The sequence below is a fragment of the Haliotis rufescens genome, unplaced genomic scaffold, assembly GCF_023055435.1.
Source record: "Haliotis rufescens isolate VD_foot unplaced genomic scaffold, xgHalRufe1.0.p SCAF_42, whole genome shotgun sequence".
Classification (NCBI taxonomy): domain Eukaryota; kingdom Metazoa; phylum Mollusca; class Gastropoda; order Lepetellida; family Haliotidae; genus Haliotis; species Haliotis rufescens.
Genome location: NW_025964135.1, coordinates 2,997,501 through 3,023,404, shown reverse-complemented (window position 1 = coordinate 3,023,404; position 25,904 = coordinate 2,997,501). Strand labels below are relative to the sequence as shown.

Genomic DNA, 25,904 nt, shown 5'->3' with positions numbered 1-25,904 from the left:
ATGATTAGAAGCTCAAGGGTTTTCAAAATAAATCATGTTTCATTCGGTTTTGGACCAAATACAATACCTCATTATCATAAATACAAGAGAGAATCACATATTCAAGGTACAGGTGATGTTAATGATATACATTATAAGACTTCCCTAACATATCCTTAACACTTTTCTCATTCCAAGAGTTTTAGACGACTGTTACCTTCTGCTTTTCGTGAGCTTTTATTATTTTAAACTGAACAAATATAACATAAAAATTTAACGCCGGCGAATTTGCAGTCTCGATTATTCGACGAAACAGATTCCACTTGGAATAATAGGGAAAATGGTATAAAAGGATAATTATTTGAATTAATCACTGAAAATCAGGATCGCGAAAAAATCATATATCAATGGAATCCATATCATCTACTTTATGGTTAAACATACACGAATATATCCATAATATAATGCTGGACGTCCTCTCACAACGCGAAATGCACTGATGTTGCACGTTCCAGTTCTAGCACTTTTGCAGATCCAACCCTCGGAGTTCCAGGTTGAAGTAGATGAGATAGTCAGGAACAAATGCTGACACTAAGCGGCGACTGTTGGGTCGGGTGTTCAGGCTCCGTGACTGTTGCGTGTCATCGACGGCGGCGTGGATCGATGCTCATGATATCAATCACTGGATTGTCCTTTCCAGACCGGATTATTTACAGGCTGCTACATCACTGGACTGCGATTTTAGTCTCTCTAGAGATGAAAGGACCTGTTGACAGGGCTTCCATCATAACATCCCCCAGTGAGGTCCTCCCCATTATCTCCCCTGTCTCCTAACGCCGAGTCCCCCTCCCTCTGTACAGTGGAACTCACCGTCATACCATCCTCCAGTGAGATCCTCCCCGTTAGCCCCCTTGTCTCCCAGGGCGGAGTCCCCCCTCCAGGGGATCCTGTTGTCAGCGGGGAGTTTCCCGGATCTCTGAGCCTCGTAGAACAGGATGGACTTCATCAGGATCTCCCCATAGTTGTACTTGGTAGTCTGGGCTCCTGGGGACATGCAACACCGACACTCGTACTAATGTCCAACTTACATATGAAGTAATGCATGTAAATGATCGAAGATAAAATATTCAAACCAATTCCAATACTTTCAGTATTACCGATCAGGCAAATGGTTTCAATGCTTGAAAACTGATGCCATTATCCCTTTTTGTTCGAAGTGAGCACTAAAAGGGTATACATGTATATGTACCTGTTATTGTTTGTTTGTTTTGTGTTTAACGCCGTACTCAGCAATATTACAGCTATATGACGGCAGCCTGTAAAAAATCGAGTCTGGACCAGACAATTCAGTGATTGATATCATGTGCATCGATCCACACAATTGGAACACGATGACATGCATTAACCAAGTCAGCCAGCCTGACCATCCGATCCCGTTAGTCGCCTCTTACTACAAGCATAGGCCCCTTAAGGCAAACATTGGTTGCTGAAGGCCTATTTAACCCCGGATCTTCACGGGTCGTACCTGTTATTACGGGAAGATGTGGCAACGTTTGTCCGTCGTTGGTGACGTCCACAAGAACCCCTGTTCCCGCAGGAACGCCGCCGCCACAGACGTTGCCAGACATCTTGATACAGTACTGACTTCCTCCATAGTGAATGCCCATGTAGTTGTGGTTGACCATGACGAAGTGCTTGGCGCACGAGGATGAGGCTCCCAGCACATCCCCCTCCGAAGTCTGAAGTAGTGATTGAGTTAGGCAAAGCTTCAGTTATACTGTCTGCTTGTCAGTTTAATATGGGAGTAAACTTCAAAGCGGTAAATGTAACAGAGTTTATGCTTTCGTGAGACCAATGAGGACGAGCTCGAGTATGGTACCGACAGATGGAGCATCATAGGTTCCAGGATCCTTGCACGGCAAAGGGACACTACTGTGTATGATTAATTGTATCGAGGTAGACTAGTGGGCTTAGTGGGCTTGGTTAAAAATAAATCATTATTTGAAATACTTTTAATTTGACTGTCATGATTGAGGTCAATTGTGTAACAGTGTGCTTCTCATCCTACCGTCCAGCCAAATGGGCCCTGTGCCCAGTAGAAAGTCATGCCTAAATATCAATTTTCATAATTTGTTCTTTTTATTATTATTTTTACCAAACATGGTAACTATGATTATGTTATCATAAACATATTTATGTACAGCTTGGTATGATGTGCGCTCGGGACATACGAGTCTTGTTACCTGAAACTTTTGGAGAAGATCATTCTGAAAAGAAATCAGGTTTGCCTTTTCATCAAGGTAATAATGATAAGAAATGTAAACCTCCTCACTGAGATTCCCTTTACATCAGACGTGAAGTCCAGGATTAACTCCCAGCCCACGATCTCATCCTTCAGGTCAAAACAGACTTGTCCTTCCCACATGTCCCCGCGGTGAGTCGTCACCGTCAGCGGGGCGGTCAGGTTGTGACCCACATGGTATGGCTTCAGACCAGCTGGAAAACAAAAATCATGAGGTATTAGTGCCCGTTGTTACTACCGTTTTGGTGAAACTATAATGACATTTCTTTCAAGCTATCGACCAATTTGAAATATTAAAATAATTGGCCATGTAATTATGTACCTAAACGTGAACACTCCCTACCCACCTCTCTCTCTCTCTCTCTCTCTCTCTCTCTCTCTCTCTCTCTCTCTCTCTCTCTCTCTCTCTCTCTCTCTTCTCTCTCTCTCACACACACACACACACACTCAAACACATACACACTCACATACATACACACACACTCGCGCGCTCACACACACACACACACACACACACACACACACACTCAGAGCTTCAGTTTCCGCCTCTCTTGTGACTGACGAGTATATACATGTATATATTTTACGACACTTTATTAACTTGCGAGAAATTCTCACCCGCGAATGTTATCTTTACTACTCGGCCGTGAAATATATACCTTAACTGAAACGTATAATTTCTCAAAGCAGTGTACAGTGTATCCGAATAGCGCTAGTAACACCAAAATATCAAATATGTTCTTGTTTGCTCGTCGCTATATACGTGCAGAAATCTTGGACGCGACGTTAAATCCAGTTCACCTTACCTCATAATCTTCATTTTAGGAATTAAGTTTATAACCATATGCATTATTGCACCAAAAGTGAGTGTGTATGGTTTTACTCCGCTTTTATTAAAATTCCAGCAATATCACGGCGAGGCACACCAGAAATGGGCTTCACACATTGTGCCCATGTCAGGAATTGAACCCGGGTCTTTGGCGTGACGAGCGAACGCTTTAACCACTAGGCTACCCACCTCCCCCTGCGCCAAAAGAGAAGATGAACTCACCTGTTGGTGGTGGTCGAGTTGTGGTTGGGGGCCACGCTAAATGTAGAAAATATGTTACCAAAGAGTGGGATAAGGAAGTCACAGCAGGGTTATAGCAATCAATAATCGAGTGGTTCCATATGAAGAGGAACCTATATCTTAAAGGGGAAGTGTACACGCAAAAGTTCTTTCTTTCTTTTTCTAAACAAAACGCAATTTTAGAATTAGTTAGTATCTGTGTTTGAAAATATACACTCATTTTTTCACAGTGAAAGTAGGAAGCTCAGAATAGTGTGAAAATGATATGCCGTTATGAGGCCTTCGTTTTTCGAGCTAAACAGGCCTGAGTTATCCCCCTTAGATTATGACGTAATTGGTGCCAATTCAACTGGGTCCCTGTCTATTCTCAACGCAAAAGATATCAAGTACCAGTTTGCGGTAAAACAACATGGCCTACGACACACTCCGGCGCAGTGGTGACTCAGCATAACACTATCCTGGCTGGCATCTGTGACGCTAGAATCACACACCTGGACCTACACCACGTGAAGCGGCTCTAACAAAGCATGATGACGTCATAATGTTTATCAATTGGCACCAATGACGTCATATTGCAAGGGGCATAAGCCATGGTGTTTTTGTTATGGAAATACTTGGTAAATGTGAAAAATATAAATAGCTTCAATGCGAAAATTATGTTGATTAATTGTGATATTTTTATATTTTTGTCTATGACACTTCTAGGTTAACACTTTTAATGTGGAAAAAGTACAAGAAAAATAGTTTCATTTCCGTGTGAACTTGCCCTTTAAGTAACTGAATTGGATCGAGTGATCACTCAGACTCGGTTGCCATTGTTACTCATTATATCCATCACTGGTTTGTCTGTACAAGAGTCAACCATTTTTAATTTGCTGAGTGGGGCGTTAAATTAAAAACAAAAGATCAAAATCGTTTCTGTACCGGCCAAACCAGCCATGTCAACGTCGTGCCGAGTCGATATCATATCAGCGTTCTAACCTTACATTATTGACAATCATTCACGTATTCATTTACAATTTGTAAAATACCACTTCGATCACAGTAGAATTTAAAATTTTTATCTTTTATCGATATAAATCAATCACTAGAAAATATTGAGTAAGATGTCCACGTACTCTCTCCTGGTCCCAGTGTCACCGTTGTTGTAGGCGTGGTCGGTGTAGTTGGGGTCGTAGACATGGGCTGTGTTGAAGGCAGTATTGTAGCATCAGGCATTTTACCAATGATGACGTTGACTGTCGGCGTGATGTCACCGGTGGCATGGCCGAGGAAGTCAATGCATAGTTTATCACCTGTATGTTCGACCCCATTGAAGGGTTTGTTCACCAAGACGTACTCTTTACCATCGGCGCTTTGAGACTCTATGTCCGCCAGCCAGACCTGACAGAGAGACAGGAATATTCAACGTTATTGCCCTTTATTTACAGTTTCTTTTTACGCATATTGTGTGAGTGGCGGGCGCTAACGGTAGGGCAGGACATGCTTACCCTTTTCGCGAACACCTGGTGTCATCACCTGTTTTGAGGGACCCATTTATATAACTTTCAGCGCTGTTTTTCCTGTTACCCTCTTTCGGCGGATATTCGAGACTGGTTATTTCTGGCCTTGACGTTTTTTAGCCTAGCTAAAAAAATAACTGTGGCTGTTATATCTTTCAAGAAAAATAAATATATTCCAGAACGAACTATGCATCTTCAATTCTTATTCATGAGTGAATGAATGAGTGAGTGAGTGAGTGAGTTGGGTTTAACGCCGCTTTTAACATTATTCCACTTGTTGCACGGCGTGTCGGCTTAATGTAGGGTGACACTGGCAGTAGGAGTGATGTTGCCGTTGCTGTGACCAAGGAAGGTCACACAGAGTTTGTCCCCGGGGTGTTCGGCCCCATTGAAGGGCTTGTTGACCAGGACGTATTCCCGGCCATCAGGGGTCTTGGACTCTATGTCCGCAAGCCACATCTACAGGCAAGTCAGAGTGAGTAAGTTGGATTTAACGCCGCTTTTAACAGTATTCCAGTAATATCGCGGCGTGTCAGCTTAATGTGGGAGAAAGCCCGAAGTGATGCCGGTCTCAGACGTTTACCACTTCGATGAAACCCACGAGCACGGGTATGGTTCTGACAAACCTAGAAACATAATCGGGGCGAACCACAATCATTCATATTCATGAAGGCTTATCCTCGACTTTTGCAGTTTGCACCTGCATGTTTATGAACGGCCCACAATTTGGATGTTTGCGTGTTTGTTGGGAGCATGTGCTTTACACACGTGGGTATTTTTGTAATGTGAACTGCAGAGAAAGACTGTTGAGCTATCAGGTGCTTATAAAAACAATTTTGTTTAACTTTAAATAATGCTTACGCAATGCCTAGAATCAACGTCTACGCGCTATGAGTATGCTGCAAACAGGAATGGCACAAAACTAACATGTCAGTCATTTTAATGTTCATCCAAACACAACAGCATCACTTTGGTGACGCTATCTACAGCATGCCAACACTCATGCCTTGCCATGGGCCGGCCGTCCACGTGCGACGTCACGTCAACAAGACAACCATATTCGATTGGTGCATCTACGGAATCGACATAAAACTGTCACATTAGTAGCGCGGACAAGTCCTGGGTTGTGACCAATTAGTGGCAGAACCGTACCGGCTCAGGGAGCACAACGTCCTCACCGACGTCAAGACGCCCAGTTTTACTTCAACGTCACCGTCAGGTACGTCTAGCCTGGTATAGACAACATCTGAGGTTCAAGAGACAAGATTGGGACAGTGTACTGTAGTCAGATACAGATGAGGCCGGGTTTCATGCGGACAGCTCTGTTGGTCGTGCAAAGGTCTACAGGCGTCCAAGGGTTTAAGCGACGCTTTCGTTACTCCACGTTGTCAGTTTGGGGTTGGAAGTGTAATGGTATTGGGTGGCATCGAACTCACGTTAGAACACAACTCATCATTGTAAATGGCAATTTGAATGGCGTACGCTACCAGGACGTCATCGTTCGAGATCATGTTCTACCCTTTGTGCAAAAGCAAGATTTGACGTCATGCTGCAGCAGGAAAATACCAGCCCACATGTTGCACGTGTTGTAACAGACATTTTGAGTCATAATAACATTGCTGCACTGCAAATTGTTTCTGTAGACCTCTTCTCAATAGACAATGTCTGGGATGGGGATGGGTGACGTCTACGACAGGAAGAGAACCAGCCGGTAACGCAAGCTCAGTTCGGCCAATCTTTCGTTGACATCCCCCAGGCTGTTTCAAATCATCTGGTGTCTCAAGGGGGCCAGCACTGCCTCGCCTGTGTCAGGTAAATGGTGGTACTAAAGGTTAATTACGTTGGTATCATCAACCTTTCTCCCACTTCTAAAGGACCAAAAGGCCTGGCAGAAAGGGTTGTCACATGGTTCTAAAATTGAGTGAGTGAGTATGGTTTTACGCCGTTTTAGCAATATTCCAGCAATATCACGGCAGGGGACACCAGAAATGGGCTTCACGCATTGTACCCATGTCTGGAATCGAACCCGGGTCTTCATCGTGACGGGCTAATGCTTTATCCACTTGGCTACCCGACCGCCCCGTTCTAAAATTGAAGAGTCATCATGACCGAGTAGCAAAGAATTGATGTCACCACGTGTTCCTCTACAATAGCCGACATGACCTTGCAGATAAGAACTTTCCAGAGCTTCCAGGACAAGGCCAAGGTATGGTTAGTTCTGATTGTTGTGTTATGTCTTTGTGGGATGGTTTTAGGAGTTCTGTGCGATGACTCGTGTCTCGCAGATGTATGAGATTTAACCACTGCTTGAAACAACATGGAATAAAACTTTTAAGTTTGGTCTCATTTGTTTAAATTTGATATTCAGATGTCCTATTTGATAGCGATTCATAAACACACCCAGTCTTCTAAGGCGACAATGTGTGAAGCCCATTTCCGGTGTCCACCGCCCTGATATTGCTGGAATGTTGCTAAAAAGCGTCGTAAAACCATACTGACTCACTACTCTACTATAGCCAACTAGATCTGATAGATTATAGTAATCAATGGTATTTGACGTTATTAACTATGTTACTATCACTATATATATGTACTACTATAGCCACCAGATCTGACACCCATGTATTCCGTTCATCTTCCAATTCCAATTAACATGTAGATTCAAAACGTCAAAGCCAGAGACGAATATCTGCCGAAACAGCTACAATGATATATTGATTACTGAAAAGCAGCAATGACACTGGCGAAAAGGGATAGCATATCCTGGTGTAGTGGTTTCATTAAATGTAAGTGCCAGTGAGAAGGGAGGTGTAAACCGTGGAGACAATACAGGATGGTATCTTGCAGTCATGTTGAATAGCGCTGTGACATTTGTAGTACATTTATCTGAATGACTGCCATAACATACATTTATGGATTGTTTGTTTGTTATTTAACGCCGCACTCAGCAATATTCCAGCTATATGATGGCGCTTTGTAAATAATCGAGTCTGGACGAGACAGAAAAAGTGATTTACACGCAATTGGGATACGATGACATGCATCAACCAAGTCAGCGAGCCTGACCACCCGATCTCGTTAGTCGCCTCTTACGTCAAGCATAGTCGCCTCTTACGGCAAGCATAAGTTGCTGAAGACCTCTTCTAACCCGGATCTTCACGGGTCCATTTCTGCATTGACTTAACCAGGTCTTTGATGCTGAAGCCCAAATTTCAGTCCTTCGTTAACATGACATTTTAATAAACTGTTCATGTTCTAATGTTAACAAACATTGAAAATGTAGACGTCATAACTTGGTAGTGTATTGCTGAGCATGAAGAGGAATTTACGACAGAAAAATCGAAACCTTCTCTCTTTCAACATTCAACCTTTCCGTTTAAGCGAACCAATTTGACACACAGTTCCTGATAATGCTTAGATACAGATCCAAACCGTTCGTGATAGTCGAAAGAAGCGTTGTCAAACCAGAGGTGTTACGTTACGTAACACTTAAAATACAAGTAATTATTGTCATAGTTGTACATAATGCGACATATGTAGGTTTGAGTACTTATAGTGGACGATAGAACTCACTTCTAACGACGATGTCGGCTCGCTGATCTCAATGCGAGCTTTCCATGAAGATACGTCATGGTCAAACGGTAAACAGAAGCGCCCTTGAAAGCCACCACTCCAGTGGTTGCCAATGGTTACAGGAACTGTTTCCGCTGATGCATGACTGAGTAACCCTAGTAACCAGAGTACCAACATCTGCAGGACAAAATATGGTCAACGATAGATAGAGCGACATATATTGATACATACATACATACATACATACATACATACATACATACATACATACATACATACATACATACATACATACATACATACATACATACATACTAATAAAATCTGACAATTTCTTTTTTTCAGTTTCTTCTTTATATACATATATATATATTAATTAAACCTAAGAGCCACAAATAGCTTGCAACAATGTATTTTTGCGCCTGACAATTTCTTTTTTTCAGTTTCGTCTTTATATACATATAAAATATATTATATAATTAAAGTTATACATATATAATTTCTTTTTTTAGTTTCATCTTTATATACATATGAATATATGATATATATAATTAAAGTTGGTGGCAGGTATTTCTTCTTGACCCCGACAGTGTCAGTGGGTCAATCTCCCAGTTGTATGTGCAATCCACAAATTACTGTACAAATAAATATTTTGAAAAGGTGAATCAATTTGTCGTCTTCATAAGTATACATATTTGTTGTCAGCTTAAGGTGTCGATCTTACAGTTACGAGTCATTTATGTTCACAAATGTTCATCATAACAATCCAATGCCAGTGAATATTTTAATAATGTTTTTGCAAGTAATTTCTGCGATGAAACAGATGGATGATCATGCCTTTACCCTTGTCTACGTCGATAAGACCAAATAATGAATAAACAAACAACATATACTACCTTGTTTTTCCTTTGAAAATTCCCTATAAATATCGACGTGGTTAGTTGTATGTTAGTAACTTATAAGGAACTTTGACCCCTAGTGTTTTAAGAACCAGATAACGTTATCACCTTGCACTATACAAGCTGTGTATATCGGTTGTCGGTCGCCGAAAGTGCTGTCCAATTATATTTTAGTTTAGGTCGAGCTATCTGTGCGAAACATTTTAACAATCCTAGCTTGTAAGTAGACATTGACGCAATATATTAGTCCATACAATTGACACAATCAATTCGACTTATGAGAAGAGTTAATGATGAATTCAAACGAAATATTTACTTCGAGGTCAATTCTGCCTTGCAATGGTCCAAAAGTCCAAAAATGAGCTGTATATATTAATCTGTATATATGTAATGTTATGGACTCTGCTTTTCATTTGGTTATGTTTTCTATGTGGTTAGAGGCGGTTGGGTAGGATAATGGTTAAGGCGTTGGACGGAAACGGAAAACCGGAAACCTGGGTTATATTCCCCAAATAAAAACGTGTGCCCTTCTGTCATTGAAAATTATACTATTGCTAAAAACGGCGTAAAATCACACGCACTCCCTTACGTGACCAATCGAACGTTGTTTGTGACGATAATATTGTATTCACTCTGTTCAGTTATGTGATTATACCAGATGTTTTTGCATATATTTTGTCTATGTCTCTAGAATAGCCACTCGAATGTACTGGAAACAGGACGAGGATCCTGAAATAGCCCATGAAGTAAATACACCTTTGTACACCACTAACCCACGTGACACTCTTAAGGAAAACTGCATTCCTTGATCCTTGGGGGATTTTTAGCTAAAGGCGGTGACTATAGAGAGAGTTACATATCCATCTGAAGAGGTTGGCGTCTACAGTACACATCGTTTCAGGGGCAATCGAAAATGCTCTTTCTACCAACTATTCAAAGAGCGTCACACGAATCTTGCTCAGAAGTTGTTTGATCAATGTTACACCATTCTTCTCAGTAATGCTTTTTAACACGTTTTATGGAAGAATTTGTCTCATCATATTTGACTTCTACCACACGTTCCCGTGTTTTTTTCAGGTGAACAAGTGACTTGTCTTTGCATGTGTTTGTGACAAGTGCCACCAGTGGGGCAGGATACGCTCACCTTTTCGCAAACACCTGGTATCATTACTATTTTACATGTTCATGAAATAATCAGAATAGTACAATCGACACTGCTCTGATTTTGACTTATGGAAAATCTCTTGTTTTTATGTTAAATACTACACACACAGGGGGATAGGTACTAAGAACATAGATGTAGGTTTTTATGCAAAGTTTGTCAGCGAGTGGCGGGTCTACTGGTAAATATACGTACATTGTCAGTGCAAGAGAATAACCATCCTAGATTTCAGCGGAAACAGATTCCACTTGGCGTAAAAGCAAATAGCTGTGGAAACTATAATTATGAATGTACCACTGAAATCAGTGATGACAGCGGGTGTTTGTCAAAAAGGGTAAGCAAGGCAGGACGTCCTTATCATTTTCGCTCAACAATAGGATCTCAAAGGCTACCACCAGAATCCTTATGTAGCATACGCACAGATGACGTCAAATGACTTACTACTGTGAAAAGCTCTAAAAGAATGCGAAAATAAAGTAGTTTAATACATGTCACAGGCCATTACACGTTACAAGTTAAGTTTGACGAGATTTTAGATTTGGGAAGGGAATACTTAGGGTCCCCTTAAACTTGCAAGGCTGCATTTTATTTGTTTATATTTACAGTTACTGTCTTGTGTTGACCTAAGTAGTTGGTTTTGGTTTGTTGTTTAACGCCGCACTCAGCAATATTCCAGCTATATGACGGCGGTCTGTAAATAATCGAGTCTGGACCAGACAATCCAGTCATTAATATCATGAGCATCGATCCACGCATTTGGGACCGATGACATGTATCAACCAAGTCAGCGAGCCTGACCACCCGATCCCGTTAGTCGCCTTTTACGACAAGCATAGTCACCTTTTACGGCAAGCATGGGTCGCTGAAGACCTATTCTACCCCGGAATCTTCACGGGTCGTTGACCTAAGTAGTGGGAGAGGAAGTCTCTGATGTATACTGACCATACGTTACTGGCATGCTGACTTCTAGAAGATCCTTCTAGATGTTTCTGTAAATTGTAAGCCGTTTCTTTCATTTCCCTCATGTCATTATTGTAGTGTCAATTTATGTAATCCCCTTCTCTTCAATAAGTATATTTCTGACCCGTGAGAATCCTGTGTAGAACAGGTCTTCAGCAACTTATGCTTGCCGTAAGAGGCGACTAACGGGATCGGGTGGTCAGGCTCGCTGACTTGGTTGATGCATGTCATCGTATCCCAATTGCGTGGATCGATGTGTATGATGTCAATCACTGGATTGTCTGGTCCAAACTCGATTATTTACAGACAGCCGTCATATAAAATTTAGCTAGAATATTGCTGAGTGTGGCGTTAAATAACAAATAAATAAATAGTATATGTCGGGGAAGAGTGCAGTACACTGGACACCTTCCGCCATTTTGGTAAGGGATGTGTACGAGCTCATTCCTTATTAACGGTTTCTAAGTTTTTCAGACGCAATCGATGGCGCCTGGCTACAATAACAGCGGGTTTGAATTAAATTCTTTCGTAAGTAAATGTAATGTTTAATTTCCAAAGCAGATACAAAATTCAATGTGTTCGGTGAAATGTGGCTCCGACGGATGTCACTGATGAAGTTGTCGCACGCCATTATGGAACTGATATTTTCAAGTATCTTCTGGATGTTGTCTAGTTTTCGACGTTTATGCATCGCTTGGATATTCAATTTCAAGATTGGATACTACAAATCCAAGTGGGATCATTTTTTTCAGCTTATTTTGAGTGAGTGAGTGAGTGAGTGAGTGAGTGAGTTGGGTTTAACGCCGCATTTAACAGTGTTCCAGTTATATCACGGCGTGTCAGCTTAATGTGGGAGGAAAGCCCTAAGTGATGCAGGTCTCAGACGTTTACCACTTCAATGAAACCCACGAGTTTGGTCCTGACAAACCTAGAAACATAATTGGGGCGAACCGGGATTCGAACCCACAAACATAGGTTTCTGGCGTGCCCGAGGGACGCAACTCTGCACAGCGAATCGCGGCGTGCTTTCTTTTATTTTTATTTTTCAAATAGTGATTTTGTCACGAGCGACTTTATTTATAGCATCAAACAAACATTGCGGACAGGTGCCCGATACCGTACATGTGTACCAGATTAGGTAATTCAGGTTCTGATATTTCTATCATGCCGTAGGCACGCTGAGATAAGACATTGTGTTAAAGTAGTTCATCCCGAAACTAATCTAAACATTCACTCACAGACGTCCAGACAGGTCAGTGGAGTCCGCAGTTAGTTTGCCGGAATCCTTTTGGATTTCTCAAAGAAATTTATCATGAAAGAAATTTTCTATGACAATTCATCGTTAACATGTTGAATATATTTATATTCAGTATGCAAATATTATAAATCTGCGTGTATTTTATATCAGCTCGTTAGCTTATTATAATAAAAAATATCTTGGAGAAATAACAACGGCAAAAGTGTATATTATTTATATTTAACCCATTTGTGAACATCATGGCTGCAATACCTCATATAATCTAACGTATGGTTGTAACGATTGTCCTAAATATTGCTCTTCTATGTTCAAGAGATAGGATCATTCCCCCGTTGCACTAAGCGGTCTTAACGCTAAGGTGACTGCAACTCCTATACTTTAACATAGGCTTACAATCATCATTGCGCTAAGATCGCTTTGTGGAACGGGCCCTTGGAGTTAAAACACATTTCTCGCCGAAAAGGTTGATGGCTCAACACAGTGAAAATAATTATTAGAAGTTAATAAATAAGTGGTGTATTTTAATGGAACCTGAAGCTATGACGAATCACAAGTTTAATCTAAGTGCCAAGTGATTTGAAGGGATCATATTCTTTCAAAGGATACGGGACCTGAGGACTTGTACCAGTGTTAAACACTTAACGACGAAATTGAGTCCAGTTAAATATTTCATTTTCACATAGTGTATGGCTCCACGCTGTTTTCTGCAATATTGCAGTTGTTCGCGTCAGGAACGAATTTTTTGTCTCGAAACCCAGAGTTACTGTTGAAGAATGAACGGTTTAACCAGTACTCTACTCAGTCACCCCGCCATCATTTAAAACGACATTCATATGGCATTTGTGTGCTGGCGATTAGGTGCCTCTCTCTGAAAGTGTTGGTTCGAATCCCGGATAGGACTCAACCCCCAAAAGAACTAGAATCTGTACTTTTCTAGAAAGTGTTATCCCATATATAGTGAGTGAGTTGGGTTTAACGCCGCTTTTAACAGTATTACAGTTATATCGCAGCGTGTCAGCTTAATGTGGGAGGAAAGCCCCAAGTGATGCTGGTCTCAGACGTTTACCACTTCGGTGAAACCCACGAGCACGGGTATGGTGCTGACAAACCTAGAAACCTAATCGAGGCGAACCGGGATTCGAACCCACAATCATAGGTTTCTGGCATGTCCAAGGGACGCAACTCTGCACAGCGGATCGCGGCGCCTCAGACGACTGGGCCACCCGTGCCCCCTATCCCAAATATAACATTTGTTACATTTATAAACATGTAACCACACAACCGATGCCGTTTAAGCTCTTAGAAATGAAATGTATTTCTCCTGTTGTTATTTATTAATAATACGTATACACATGTTTACCCCTTCATTTAGTACTTAATAATCAACAACCAGCATGCATAGTTACAAAATATTAACGATCCTCACCACAAGTGCTTAAAGTGCTGCACCAGCGAGTTTAACTTAAGTGTAAATTGGAAAGGTGACTGAAAGGTTATCCTGCCTGCAACCCAAAATCAACTATCCCTATTCTTAATCTTCCGTCTCTAAGTGATATAACATAACAACTCACTCACTCACTTTACCATTGGCATATTCGCAGATGATTTCTCTTCTCTTACTGGGGCTCGTCGTGGGCCCGTCGGCTGGGCTGACGGTGCCTGTAACCATGGGCAACCATTGGACTGGAGGTTTCCAAGGCGATTTCTGTCTGCCATTCACTCTTGACGTCACTTCCTGGAAAGCTCGTCTTCAGTTCAGCATAGCAACAAAGTCTCTTGAGGTCAGCACAAACAGATCGATGGGTGGTCGATAGAATTAGGGGCACTGTCATTACGCTGTAGCTTCAAGTTTTAAGGGCGGGTTGCATTTCGCTCATTTTTTGTTTATCCGTTAACAAAGTTATTGAGTATGTTCGAAACATTTTCTTTTTGGAACTTTCGTGATAACAAGAACCCAAGAAAGGAAATAATGTTTATGACAAACACGCAAAGGTTCGCTATCCTAATTCCTCAATATTTCAACTCTTCCATAACTACTTCAGTGGTTTGAAGCTATCTTGTATATTTGGACACCTTCAGATCTGGCTAGCTGACATTGAGTCACAGAGTGCGGACGGTCGCGAGTATGTGCTGGTCAACAAGCCATTTAATGGAGACGAACATCCGGGTGACAAGCTGTGTGTGGCGTTCCTCGCACACGTTGACGGAGACGTTACCCCAACAGCGAATGTCATCGTCGAGAACATGCCCGACCCCACAACACCACCATCAACGACATCGACCACCACTACCACCACCACGACAACCCCAACTACTACGAGGACGCTGGGGCCTGGCGAGAGTAGGGATGTTATGAATGTTGATAGATCCACAGCCACACACACACGCATACACATACATACACTCACACACACATTACATACACTCACACACACATACACTCACACACACATTACATACACTCACACACACACATACACAGAGCCACACATACATACACTCACACACATTACATCCACTCACACACATTACATACACTCATACACACATTACATACACTCACACACATTACATACACGCATACACATTACATACACTCACACAAATTACATACACTCACACACATTACATACACTCATACACATTACATACACTCATACACACATTACATACACTCATACACATTACATACACTCACACACACATTACATACACTCACACACATTACATACACTCATACACATTACATACACTCATACACACATTACATACACTCATACACATTACATACACGCATACACATTACATACACTCATACACACATTACATACTCTCACACACACATTACATACACTCACACACATTACATACACTCATACACATTACATACACTCATACACACATTACATACACTCATACACATTACATACACGCATACACATTACATACACTCATACACACATTACATACACTCACACACACATTACATACACTCACACACATTACATACACTCATACACATTACATACACTCATACACACATTACATACACTCATACACACATTACATAAACTCATACACACATTACATACACTCATACACATTACATACACTCACACACATTACATACACTCATACACACATTACATACACGCATACACATTACATACACTCATACACACATTAAATACACTCACACACATTACATACACTCACACACATTACATACACTCATACACATATTACATACACTCATACACACATTACATACACTCACACACATTACATACACTCACACACATTACATACACTCACACACATTACATACACTCACACACATTACATACACTCATACACACATTATATACACTCATACACACATTACATACACTCACACACACATTACATATACTCACACACATTACATACACTCACACACATTACATACACTCACACACATTACATAAACTCATACACACATTACATACACTCATACACACATTACATACACTCACACACACATACTCAGAGCCACACATACATACATACACTCACACACACATTACATACACTCACACACATTACATATACTCATACACACATTACATACACTCACACACATATTACATACACTCACACACATTACATACACTCACACACACATTACATACACTCACACACATTACATACACTCACACACATTTCATACACTCACACACATTAAATACACTCACACACATTACATACACTCACACACATTACATACACTCACATACATTACATACACTCATACACATTACATAAACTCACACACATTACATACACTCACACACATTACATACACTCATACACATTACATACACTCATACACATTACATACACTCACACACATTACATACACTCACACACATTACATACACTCATACACATTACATACACTCACACACATTACATACACTCATACACATTACATACACTCATACACACATTACATACACTCATACACACATTACATACTCTCACACACACATTACATATACTCACACACACACATACACAGAACCACACATATATACACTCTCTCACACACACATGCACACACACATTAACACTCACACACCCCATACACACACGGCCACACATACACACACGGCCACACACACACACACACACACAGACACGTGTATGTACGTCGCTATATAAGTGCATTTATCTTGTAACCTCACCTACTTGAAACATAAGTACGGTCAGTTATAAATATTTTGGGAAGCAATCTTTTGTAATTTGGGGTGCAAATCGCGTTTACCACATATCGTCACGACATTTGATTGTAAGTAAGCTAAGTGAGAAACTATCTGTTGTCATCCTTACTTGCCGTGTTAGCACTTCCATGATAACATACACGTACTGTGTGCAGATGCCATGAACATGCCCAGAAAACACGTATGTCACTCTTTCACTGAAAAATCCGGCAATCGCAATCAACGCTCGCCTAACTTGACGCCTCGACCATGTGTCATGGATGTATATTACGTGTAGTTCCTTAAGATTATTTGGAAAGAGAATTTATTAACCTCTTAATCTAGGTTAAAAAATATATCGCAGTCATTTGATTCCATTACTTACACTCTGATAATCTCTTCAGTCCGTGTAACGCGGTCCACAGACATGCACTGTGTCTCGAATTGGATTTGGAGGCGTGCAATCCTCGGAAGGACATTCGTAACACTATGTTCGCACGGCAATGTATGCGATAAACCGGACGTAAAAAAGTGCTATTGTGATTCGATACCCCAAATAAATTTAACAATCTTCACTGATAGACAACATCCAAGAACCTAACATATACACGGGGTAATGATATCTACTTTATTTGCAGCGTGGCCCCCAACGACGACACACCCTCCAATCACGAGTACGTGGACAGAATTTACAAAGCCAAGTTACAGAATAAAATGGATCAACATATTTTACCTTAGTGTCATAAAATTAACTTTACTAAACCGATGCTCTTTTCAGACTGCATTTTTCAGTGTCATGTTAATGTAATTGTTCATGTTCCCACAATGTCTCCGTTGTAAATACAGTATTGTAAAACTCCATTAGTGGCACTCCTTGTCTTCGGAAACTCCATTAGTGGCACTCCTTGTCTTCGGAAACCCTATTAGTGGCACTCCTTGTCTTCGGAAACCCTATTAGTGGGACCCCTTGTATTCGGAAACCCAATTAGTGGGACCCCTTGTATTCGGAAACCCAATTAGTGGGACCCCTTGTATTCGGAAACCCAATTAGTGGGACCCCTTGTATTCGGAAACCCTATTAGTGGGACCCCTTGTATTCGGAAACCCAATTAGCGGGACCCCTTGTATTCGGAAACCCAATTAGTGGGACCCCTTGTATTCGGAAACCCAATTAGTGGGACCCCTTGTATTCGGAAACCCCATTGGTGGGACCCCTTGTATTGGGAAACCCCATCGGAGGGACCCCTTGTATTGGGAAACCCCATTATTGTGATACCTTGTATTCGGAAACCCCATTAGTGGGACCACATGTATTCGGAAACCTTATTGGTGGGGAACCTTATGATAGTAAACAAGGCTTTCCGTACGAATACTGTGGAGACGTATTGTAATTAATATTCAAATTTGTACAACGCATCAATGAAAAACATATTAGAGTTGTCGTACTTGATACTCAGTCTTTGTCACCAGAGGGCACTAAGTCAGAGCACGTGCCTCACAACCAGACTTTAACAATGGAGCTGATCCAGAACCGGAATGGTCAGTGGGAGGGTCAGTTCTGTGTGGACCTCAAGGAGGAGATCCAGGCCTGGGAACTCCTCATGACATTCAGTGTCGGTGTCACCAGCATCCAAGTGAGTTCAAGGTCGGAGGACATGCACAAGAACTGTGTTAGAGTGTCTGCCAGGAGAGTAGAACGTCCGTCCTTCGATCCCCTGTGCGCGTCATAACAAACGATGTTAAAGGTGATACTCCTTGTTACCCTGTCTGCCTCTTGGTATTAACGGGATGAAACAAGGACTGGTCGGTTATGTCCTATTAAAAGGAGCTTGGGTCATGTACAGAAGTCCGAAGTGTAAAAAGTCCGAAGTAGTGAATAGGTCAGTTTGAGTAATGGTACTTTATAAAGGAACTGAGAGCACAGGAGAAAACTTCTGGTTTTCACCGAAATCCGAATTTTGACAGTGTCCGATTTGGACAGATTCCACCGTATACTACTTAAACAACTTAAAGAACACCCACAATTGGAAACCTTGACATATTACCTATAATAGTGTTAAATCGAGTGTTGTTTAATTTCTTTTGATTAGATTACTTGCTCGTATTCAAAATAAATAAATGCTTCCTGAAAACTTCTTAAATTAGCATTTTTTAACATATTTTAGTCTATCTTTACATATAGTGTTGTTACAGTCAATACGTACAACTGTTGAAATGAACAAAGTCTGGTTCTCATGCATATGAACAGGTCAAGACGTTTGGCTCAATACTTAACTTAAAGGGGCACTGATCTAACGCAATTCCCCGGGACTGGTTGTTGCCTTTGTTATTGTTTTTTCCCAGTGAGAACCCGGATGTATAGCAGAAATTTAGACTAGTTCGCGACCTCTGTTGCGCCATTCGTAAGCGCATTAGTCACTTGTATGGGTAGTAATAAGGGCGTATGGTCACATTGATCAACAAAATGAAATACAGTTTTCGAGGTAATAAGGAAATGTAGGTATCTTTTAGGGTAGCATCGGTAATGGTGACGAAGTCATTTGCTTGGTAATTTTGTGATTTTCGTTTACACTATTTTGACTTGCAACACAAAGTTAATATTTCACCTGAGCCTTGCTTTTTTTATAGTGTGTATATTTTTTTACTGTCAAAATGTGTAACATTTTCAAATTTATTAAACGCTTAAATATTCAGTTATTTTACAAAGTGACTGAAAAACATTTCCATCTGTATTATTATGATAACGAATTCCAAACATTTTGATGTTTAATGTCATCACCAAGAGACTGAAAATGTTACGTTGAAAAGTACATTTCTATGTTGTTTGGCTTCTAATCCTACATAATAATCTGTTGTGATGTTTGTAGGCCCTTTTGATCGTCTTAATCAATCTGGGCAGATTTTTTAGTCAAAATGACTGAAATATTTACACATTTTATAAATTGCCTGAGAGAATCACATTTTACAAATTGACGGTAATATATACATGCTTACAAAGGGAAATACCTGTGAAAACAACGTCTATCGCGCATTGAAGAATTTCCCAACCAATACGTAGAGAAACAAGGTCGAATCGGTTCAATGCTACAGCACATGAAGGAAAACAAATATTGCCTCCATCCTCCAAGTTTATTTAGCTGTCCTTGCAGACTGTAGCCCAGTCTCTGGTCACGCTCAGTTGCGTTGCGTATCATCCGGGCACTCACGGGGGAAAAAACAATAACAAAGGCAACAACCAGTCCGGGGAATTGCGTTAGATCAGTGCCCCTTTAAGTGCAGATCCTGGGACCAATAAGGTCCTTATAATACCGTGGTCTTTATGGTGTCGCAGCAGCTAATCGGCACGGTGGTCGTATATTGTATCTCTTCGATTTATGACAGCTGTGTTATAGGAACGTATGCCCTCTCTTCATTTAGAACTACGAAGGTGATATAGTTGGATCAACTTCCGGCTGCTCTAAAAAATGGGTTATGGTCAACCGGAAAACCAAAGGCGTCCATTACGCCGGGGACCATTACTGTGTCCGGCTGACGGGCAACGTGTGCAGTGGGTCCGGAGACCCCAGCGGAACTGCCGTCCTTGTCGACGTCACCAACGATGGACAGACGCTGCCTCGTGTGCCAGTTGTTACAGGTCAGTGTCTTGGATCCGCCTCGGTGATCCGTTCATATTTTTTTTATCACCGATTTGTCGTTAACGCCAATGGAGTCTGTGTTTGATTGCGCCCCCTCCCCAACCCCCTCCCACCACGGCGGGAGACGTTGCCCATACTATCAATCGCTGGATTGTCTTGTTGGGGCTCGATTATAAACCTACCCCCATATACATGTAGCTGGAATATTGCTGAGCGCTGGGTAAAACAAAAAACAAACAAGAAAAGAGCCATTCTTAATACCGGACTATTCAATACAAAATACGGGACAAATAACACTTCCTGCATATAGACCACTGACATGAAGCCAACGCGATGTGGTTGCCAGGTGATATTTAGGTGTGACTTATATCTTTAACCAGGAGCCCAGACTACCAAGTACAACTATGCCGAGATCCTGATGAAGTCCATCCTGTTCTACGAGGCTCAGAGATCCGGGAAACTCCCCGCTGACAACAGGATCCCCTGGAGGGGGGACTCCGCCCTGGGAGACAAGGGGGCTAACGGGGAGGACCTCACTGGGGGATGGTATGACGGTGAGTTTCTACCCACAGGTTCCTTAAATGATGTGTTTGTATGAAATTATGATTCATTTGAACATCTTTGTGATTGTTTTCTATTTTTATTATTTTCTATTTCTCACTTCAGATTTACGAATGTACCTGGTTTTAAACTGGGCGTTCGTCGCTATAAGCTCTCTAGCTTGGTTCCGCCCATTTACCATAGTAGTATCTATGATTGGGGTTCTGCCGCTACCAAGCCTGGACCATTCCCGAAATGCTTCTATGGGGGTCTACACTACTACTATTTTTGTGTTTCTTGACGTTTCTTTGTTTTTTTATACAAATTATTTGAATGATAGTTGCTACTAAATTAGAAGAGAAGGATCTGCTTACCCTGGTGTCGTCACTGATTTTCGGTGATCCATTCATATAGTTTTCACCGCTGTTTTTGTTTTTGTGGCGAATGGAATCTGTTACGCAAGATAATCGGTTATTCTCTGGCGTTACGTGTGATATATATTGTAATATTGTTCTTACTTAATATCATGGTATAATTTAAAATAATGCTTGTTGGATGATATCATGGCAACAATTTGATTTTGATTGTCACATATAATTTTCCCAGGTATGATATGACTTTAAGCGGCACTTGAACGTTACTCTTTCAGCTGGCGATAACGTCAAATTCAACTTCCCCATGGCTTTTAGTACAACCCTTCTGACCTGGAGTCTGATTGAATACAAGGACGCCTACGAGAAGACGGGCCAACTGGAGAAGATGTACGAGTGCATCAAGTGGCCTCTGGACTACTTCATCAAGTGTCACACCAAGCCGAATGAGCTGTATGGACAGGTAAAGAGGGTTGCCTTAGTCAGAGTCGAGTATTTAAATGTCTGATATAAAGATGTCGACACTGTTGTACTCAACTGATCTTAAAGATCCCGTGGTTTAGCAATAACCGATTTTTCAGGAATACGGTAAACTACGGTTATAATGAACTCGAGGGGACCAAAAATTTTAGTTCGTAATAACCGTAGTTCGTTATAAGCATGCATACAGCATATATAAAACAACTGTTCGGAACTAAAAAATAAGTTCATTATATCGGTCAGTTCGTTATAAGCGTGTTCGTTATAAACGTAGTTTACTGTAGTTGTATTTGGAGCGCAGGGCATTAACAACCTTACATTTTATGTAAGTATGAGCAGATGAACAGTATTTGACATTTTGTGTTGTATAAAAGTTGCACACGCGTATAATAGGATCTGGACCAGTATGTTGTTTATGAATTCATGTATACCATATTATATTATGTTGTCAACCGATTTCGAGGGGTACATGACGTAATGTACCCTGTGTGTGAGCCTATGTATGTCAGGGACATACAGGGTACATCACACAATATACCCCCGAGAGATCGGTTGACTCTCACCGACATTCATTCATACAGATCAGGAATATATGTCCGAAGTTTCACCGAGTACAACGCTTTGATCGAGCCATTCAGATGATGCAAACAAAATTATCGAAAAAGTTACCGAAGATGTGTTCCAATTGATTTCTCAGCAGGGTATATGAGTGGGCTACATTGATATAATTGCTGCTCCTTAGCCAATCAGAAGCTAGTTATTGAATGTAAGGTGAGATAATAACCAATTTTACCTCATCAAAATTTTAAATGATTATAAAGATTGGAGATGGCGGTGCTGACCACGGCACGTGGACCAGCCCAGAGCGCATGACCGGAACTAGACCAGCCTTCAAGATTGATGCATCCAATCCTGGCTCCGATCTGGCCATGGAGACCGCTTCAGCCATGGCTGCTGGTTCCATTGCCTTCAAAGACAAAGGTAAAGAGGATTTGATGACACCCAGTTGTATAGCCAAGAATAAACTTTAGGTGGACAGCCTATATCCCCTACCTAAAATGCCTGGCGTGCCCCGACGTGATATTCCTGGAATATTGATACAAGCGGTGGAAAGTTTCAACTTACCGGAAGAATCTGGCAAACTTCTCTTCCCTGTGATGGATGAATAATTACTTCTTTGTCATTGGCATCTTACGAAATCAATTATTTCGACCTTGAATTCGACGAGAAGGTCACATTTTGAAAACCTTTTTGCCGACCAGTAGTTGCACCTGCTTTCATCACATTCCGGTGAAGGCAAAATAGAGGATGAATTACCAGCATCTGACGACATCGGTATCGATGGGCAACATGTAAAGAGTCTTTCTATGTTATGGTGACAAGAAAGCAAATTTATCTTCTTCTCCTCACGGAGCAAGGAGCTGCTCCTTGGACTTCAAATATATATTTTTTAAATTGACAAAAACGTGAACAATTCGACTAATTCATATAAGAGACACTAAAAGTTGTAGCAGTATCACGTGGGGCTTAATGTGTCTCTGGTTAGGTTTACGCCTAGAGCTGGAGGCGAATTTATCTCACCAACATGTTTTAATATAACGTTATAAAAGAATTAAAACAAATTTAAAATTTATAACACAGCTGCTGTTTGATTGAGCTGAGGTTAACTTGTGCAATGTCGCGTGACGTTCATTGACTCGAAAAAGCGTGCGGATTTGCTTCGCTGTGGGATTTTAGGGCTTTATTCTGCCTCTGAGAAATCCACATATCAAGCTGTGAGATATTGACACGTGTGTTCTCTGTCCGTGTCACGACAGACCCCGCCTACTCGGCCACTCTGCTGACACACGCCAAGCAGCTGTTTGAGTTCGGGAAAGATCACCAGGGGAAATACAGTGCAGCTATTTCCAATGCCGCCGCTTTCTATGCGTACGTACACAAGTCTTACTTTATGTGTAATAACAAATATTTTCCAAGGAACTGATTAAATATATGATACATTTGTGTCACTAGCACAAAGGGACTTTAATGCTATCATCATCCATCCATCATCATGAAATATTCATTACCATCATCATCATCATCATCATCATCATCATCATCATCATCAAATATCTATCATCATCATCATCCCATCATCATCATCAAATCATCATCATCATCAAATCATCATCATCAAATCATCTTCATCATCATCATCATCAAATCCTCATCATCATCATCATCATCATCATCATCAAATCATCATCATCATCATCATCAAATCATCATCATCATCATCAAATCATCATCAAATCATTATCATCAATATTATTCTTAACAATAATATGATAATCCTTTTAGATCCCAGGATTACGAGGACGAGAACAGCTGGGGAGGTGTGTGGCTGTACAAGGCTACTGGAGATCAGACCTACCTGGACTATGCAGAGAAACACTTCGTGAACAAAACCGCCTGGGGGTTCTCCTGGGATGAGAAGATCGGCGGTGCTAATGTGCGTGGAAATCCTTTCCTAATCTTCAACGTTCAAACATCTCATGTATTACACCACTCGTTGTACCACTATGGCAACTAAACTGTAGTTCGGCGAGAGAAAAACAAAAATAACCGTTAGATTGAGCTACTAAAATTGCTACGAAACAAACGGAATATTTACAGCTCCCTTTGAAACTCATTACAATCAAATCTTTTACAATGCATCTCTCCGAAAGAGTTACCACATTGGAGTAAAACAATTGCTTATAGAACGATTTAGATTTCTTTGGATTTACGCGTATTGAAATGGCTTGAAGAAGCAGCTTGCTGGAAATGATTTTAGCGCATGCGTGCTTGGCGACGGGGGAGCGAAATTATCAGAGGTAGGCAAATGACAGATATATGCAAGTCATGCAAATCTCTGTCACATCCAAGTCGGATTTTACCCGGAAATAACATGTCCAGGGGCAACAGTTTGTCCTTACAACTTTATAATGTTAACGATTGATGATGCTATGAGGTGGTGAGGTGAAATGGGTTTAACGTCGTGTCCAAGATTATTGCACTTATATAGCGACGTGCATGCACGCGTGTGTGTGGCTGCTTGTACTAGTCCGGACTGATGCCGATTTATAGTGCTAGCACACTGATATACCATGCCGCAGTTTAACACGAATATCCCACTCAGACACAGTATAGTGACTCCGAGCCGACCAGTCCTTGTTTTAGCCCCTTAATGCCGAGCACCAGGCAGGGTAACAACAAGTACCATCTTTTAACGTATTACGGTATGACGCGGCCGGGGATCGAACCCCGGACCTTCTGCTCTCCGGGCGGACGCTCTACCACAAGGCCACGGAGGCGGTGATGATGCTATGAAGATGACGCTAGTGTTTTATTCTTTCAGCTCCTGCTGTATAACCTCACGAAGAAGGACAGGTACAAGAAGGTCGTGGAAGGCACGTTCGTGTCCTGGTTCCCGCATGGTGATATCGACTACAGCCCCAAATGTCTGGCCTTCAGACTGCAATGGGGATCTCTCAGATATGCAGGTAATCAGGTGGCGATAGTCGTTGTGATTGGGTGTTGTTTAACGGTGCAGTCGGCAATAATGCGGCGGTCGCTCCATAATCGGTTCTCGAACCACAAAAACTAGTGACTGAAAATATGGGCATCAATACTGGTCAACGAAGTTTGATCACCCACAATCAGCCACGCCAAAGATGATAGTGGCAGAGTGAGTGAGTGAGTGAGTGAGTGGGTGAGTGAGTGAGTGAGTGAGTGAGTGAGTGAGTGACTGTAGGTGTTTACACGGCCCCGGAGCTAGCTATAGGTAGTCGCAATATTAATACAGTAAACTACGTTTATAACGAACACTCGCATAACGATCGGACCGATATAACGAAATTATCCTTTAGTCAAGGCCTTTTTTGGTATATATGCTGTATATATGCTTGT

The 25,904-nt window shown here is 41.3% G+C and overlaps 2 protein-coding genes across 3 annotated transcripts in view; one reads left to right on the top strand and one right to left on the bottom strand.

Annotated features, from left to right (window-relative positions):
• Positions 1-9,410, bottom strand: part of LOC124148185 (endoglucanase 4-like) — a 21,210-nt gene extending 11,800 nt beyond the window's left edge. Inside the window, exons 1-7 of the mRNA XM_048382909.1 lie at positions 9,322-9,410; positions 8,426-8,602; positions 4,469-4,733; positions 3,333-3,368; positions 2,312-2,475; positions 1,505-1,718; positions 850-1,023 (exon numbers count right to left, since the gene is read on the bottom strand). Of these exons, the coding sequence (XP_048238866.1) occupies positions 850-1,023; positions 1,505-1,718; positions 2,312-2,475; positions 3,333-3,368; positions 4,469-4,733; positions 8,426-8,602 (1,030 nt within the window). The 5' untranslated portion in view covers positions 9,322-9,410. The remainder of the gene's footprint in view (positions 1-849; positions 1,024-1,504; positions 1,719-2,311; positions 2,476-3,332; positions 3,369-4,468; positions 4,734-8,425; positions 8,603-9,321) is intronic.
• The window catches only part of LOC124148184 (endoglucanase 4-like), a 21,364-nt gene continuing 2,451 nt past the window's right edge, over positions 6,992-25,904 (top strand). The window contains exons 1-12 of one of the 2 annotated variants that reach the window (XM_048382908.1): positions 6,992-7,058; positions 14,306-14,485; positions 14,784-15,045; positions 17,584-17,619; positions 18,416-18,579; positions 20,363-20,579; positions 20,961-21,134; positions 21,770-21,954; positions 22,793-22,952; positions 23,789-23,900; positions 24,315-24,465; positions 25,354-25,498. In XM_048382908.1, coding sequence (XP_048238865.1) covers positions 7,011-7,058; positions 14,306-14,485; positions 14,784-15,045; positions 17,584-17,619; positions 18,416-18,579; positions 20,363-20,579; positions 20,961-21,134; positions 21,770-21,954; positions 22,793-22,952; positions 23,789-23,900; positions 24,315-24,465; positions 25,354-25,498 — 1,834 coding nt within the window. In that variant the 5' untranslated portion in view covers positions 6,992-7,010. Of the gene's footprint in view, positions 7,059-12,588; positions 12,699-14,305; positions 14,486-14,783; positions 15,046-17,583; positions 17,620-18,415; positions 18,580-20,362; positions 20,580-20,960; positions 21,135-21,769; positions 21,955-22,792; positions 22,953-23,788; positions 23,901-24,314; positions 24,466-25,353; positions 25,499-25,904 lie in introns of those variants that run through there. The other variant, XM_046519155.2, reaches the window with a different exon arrangement.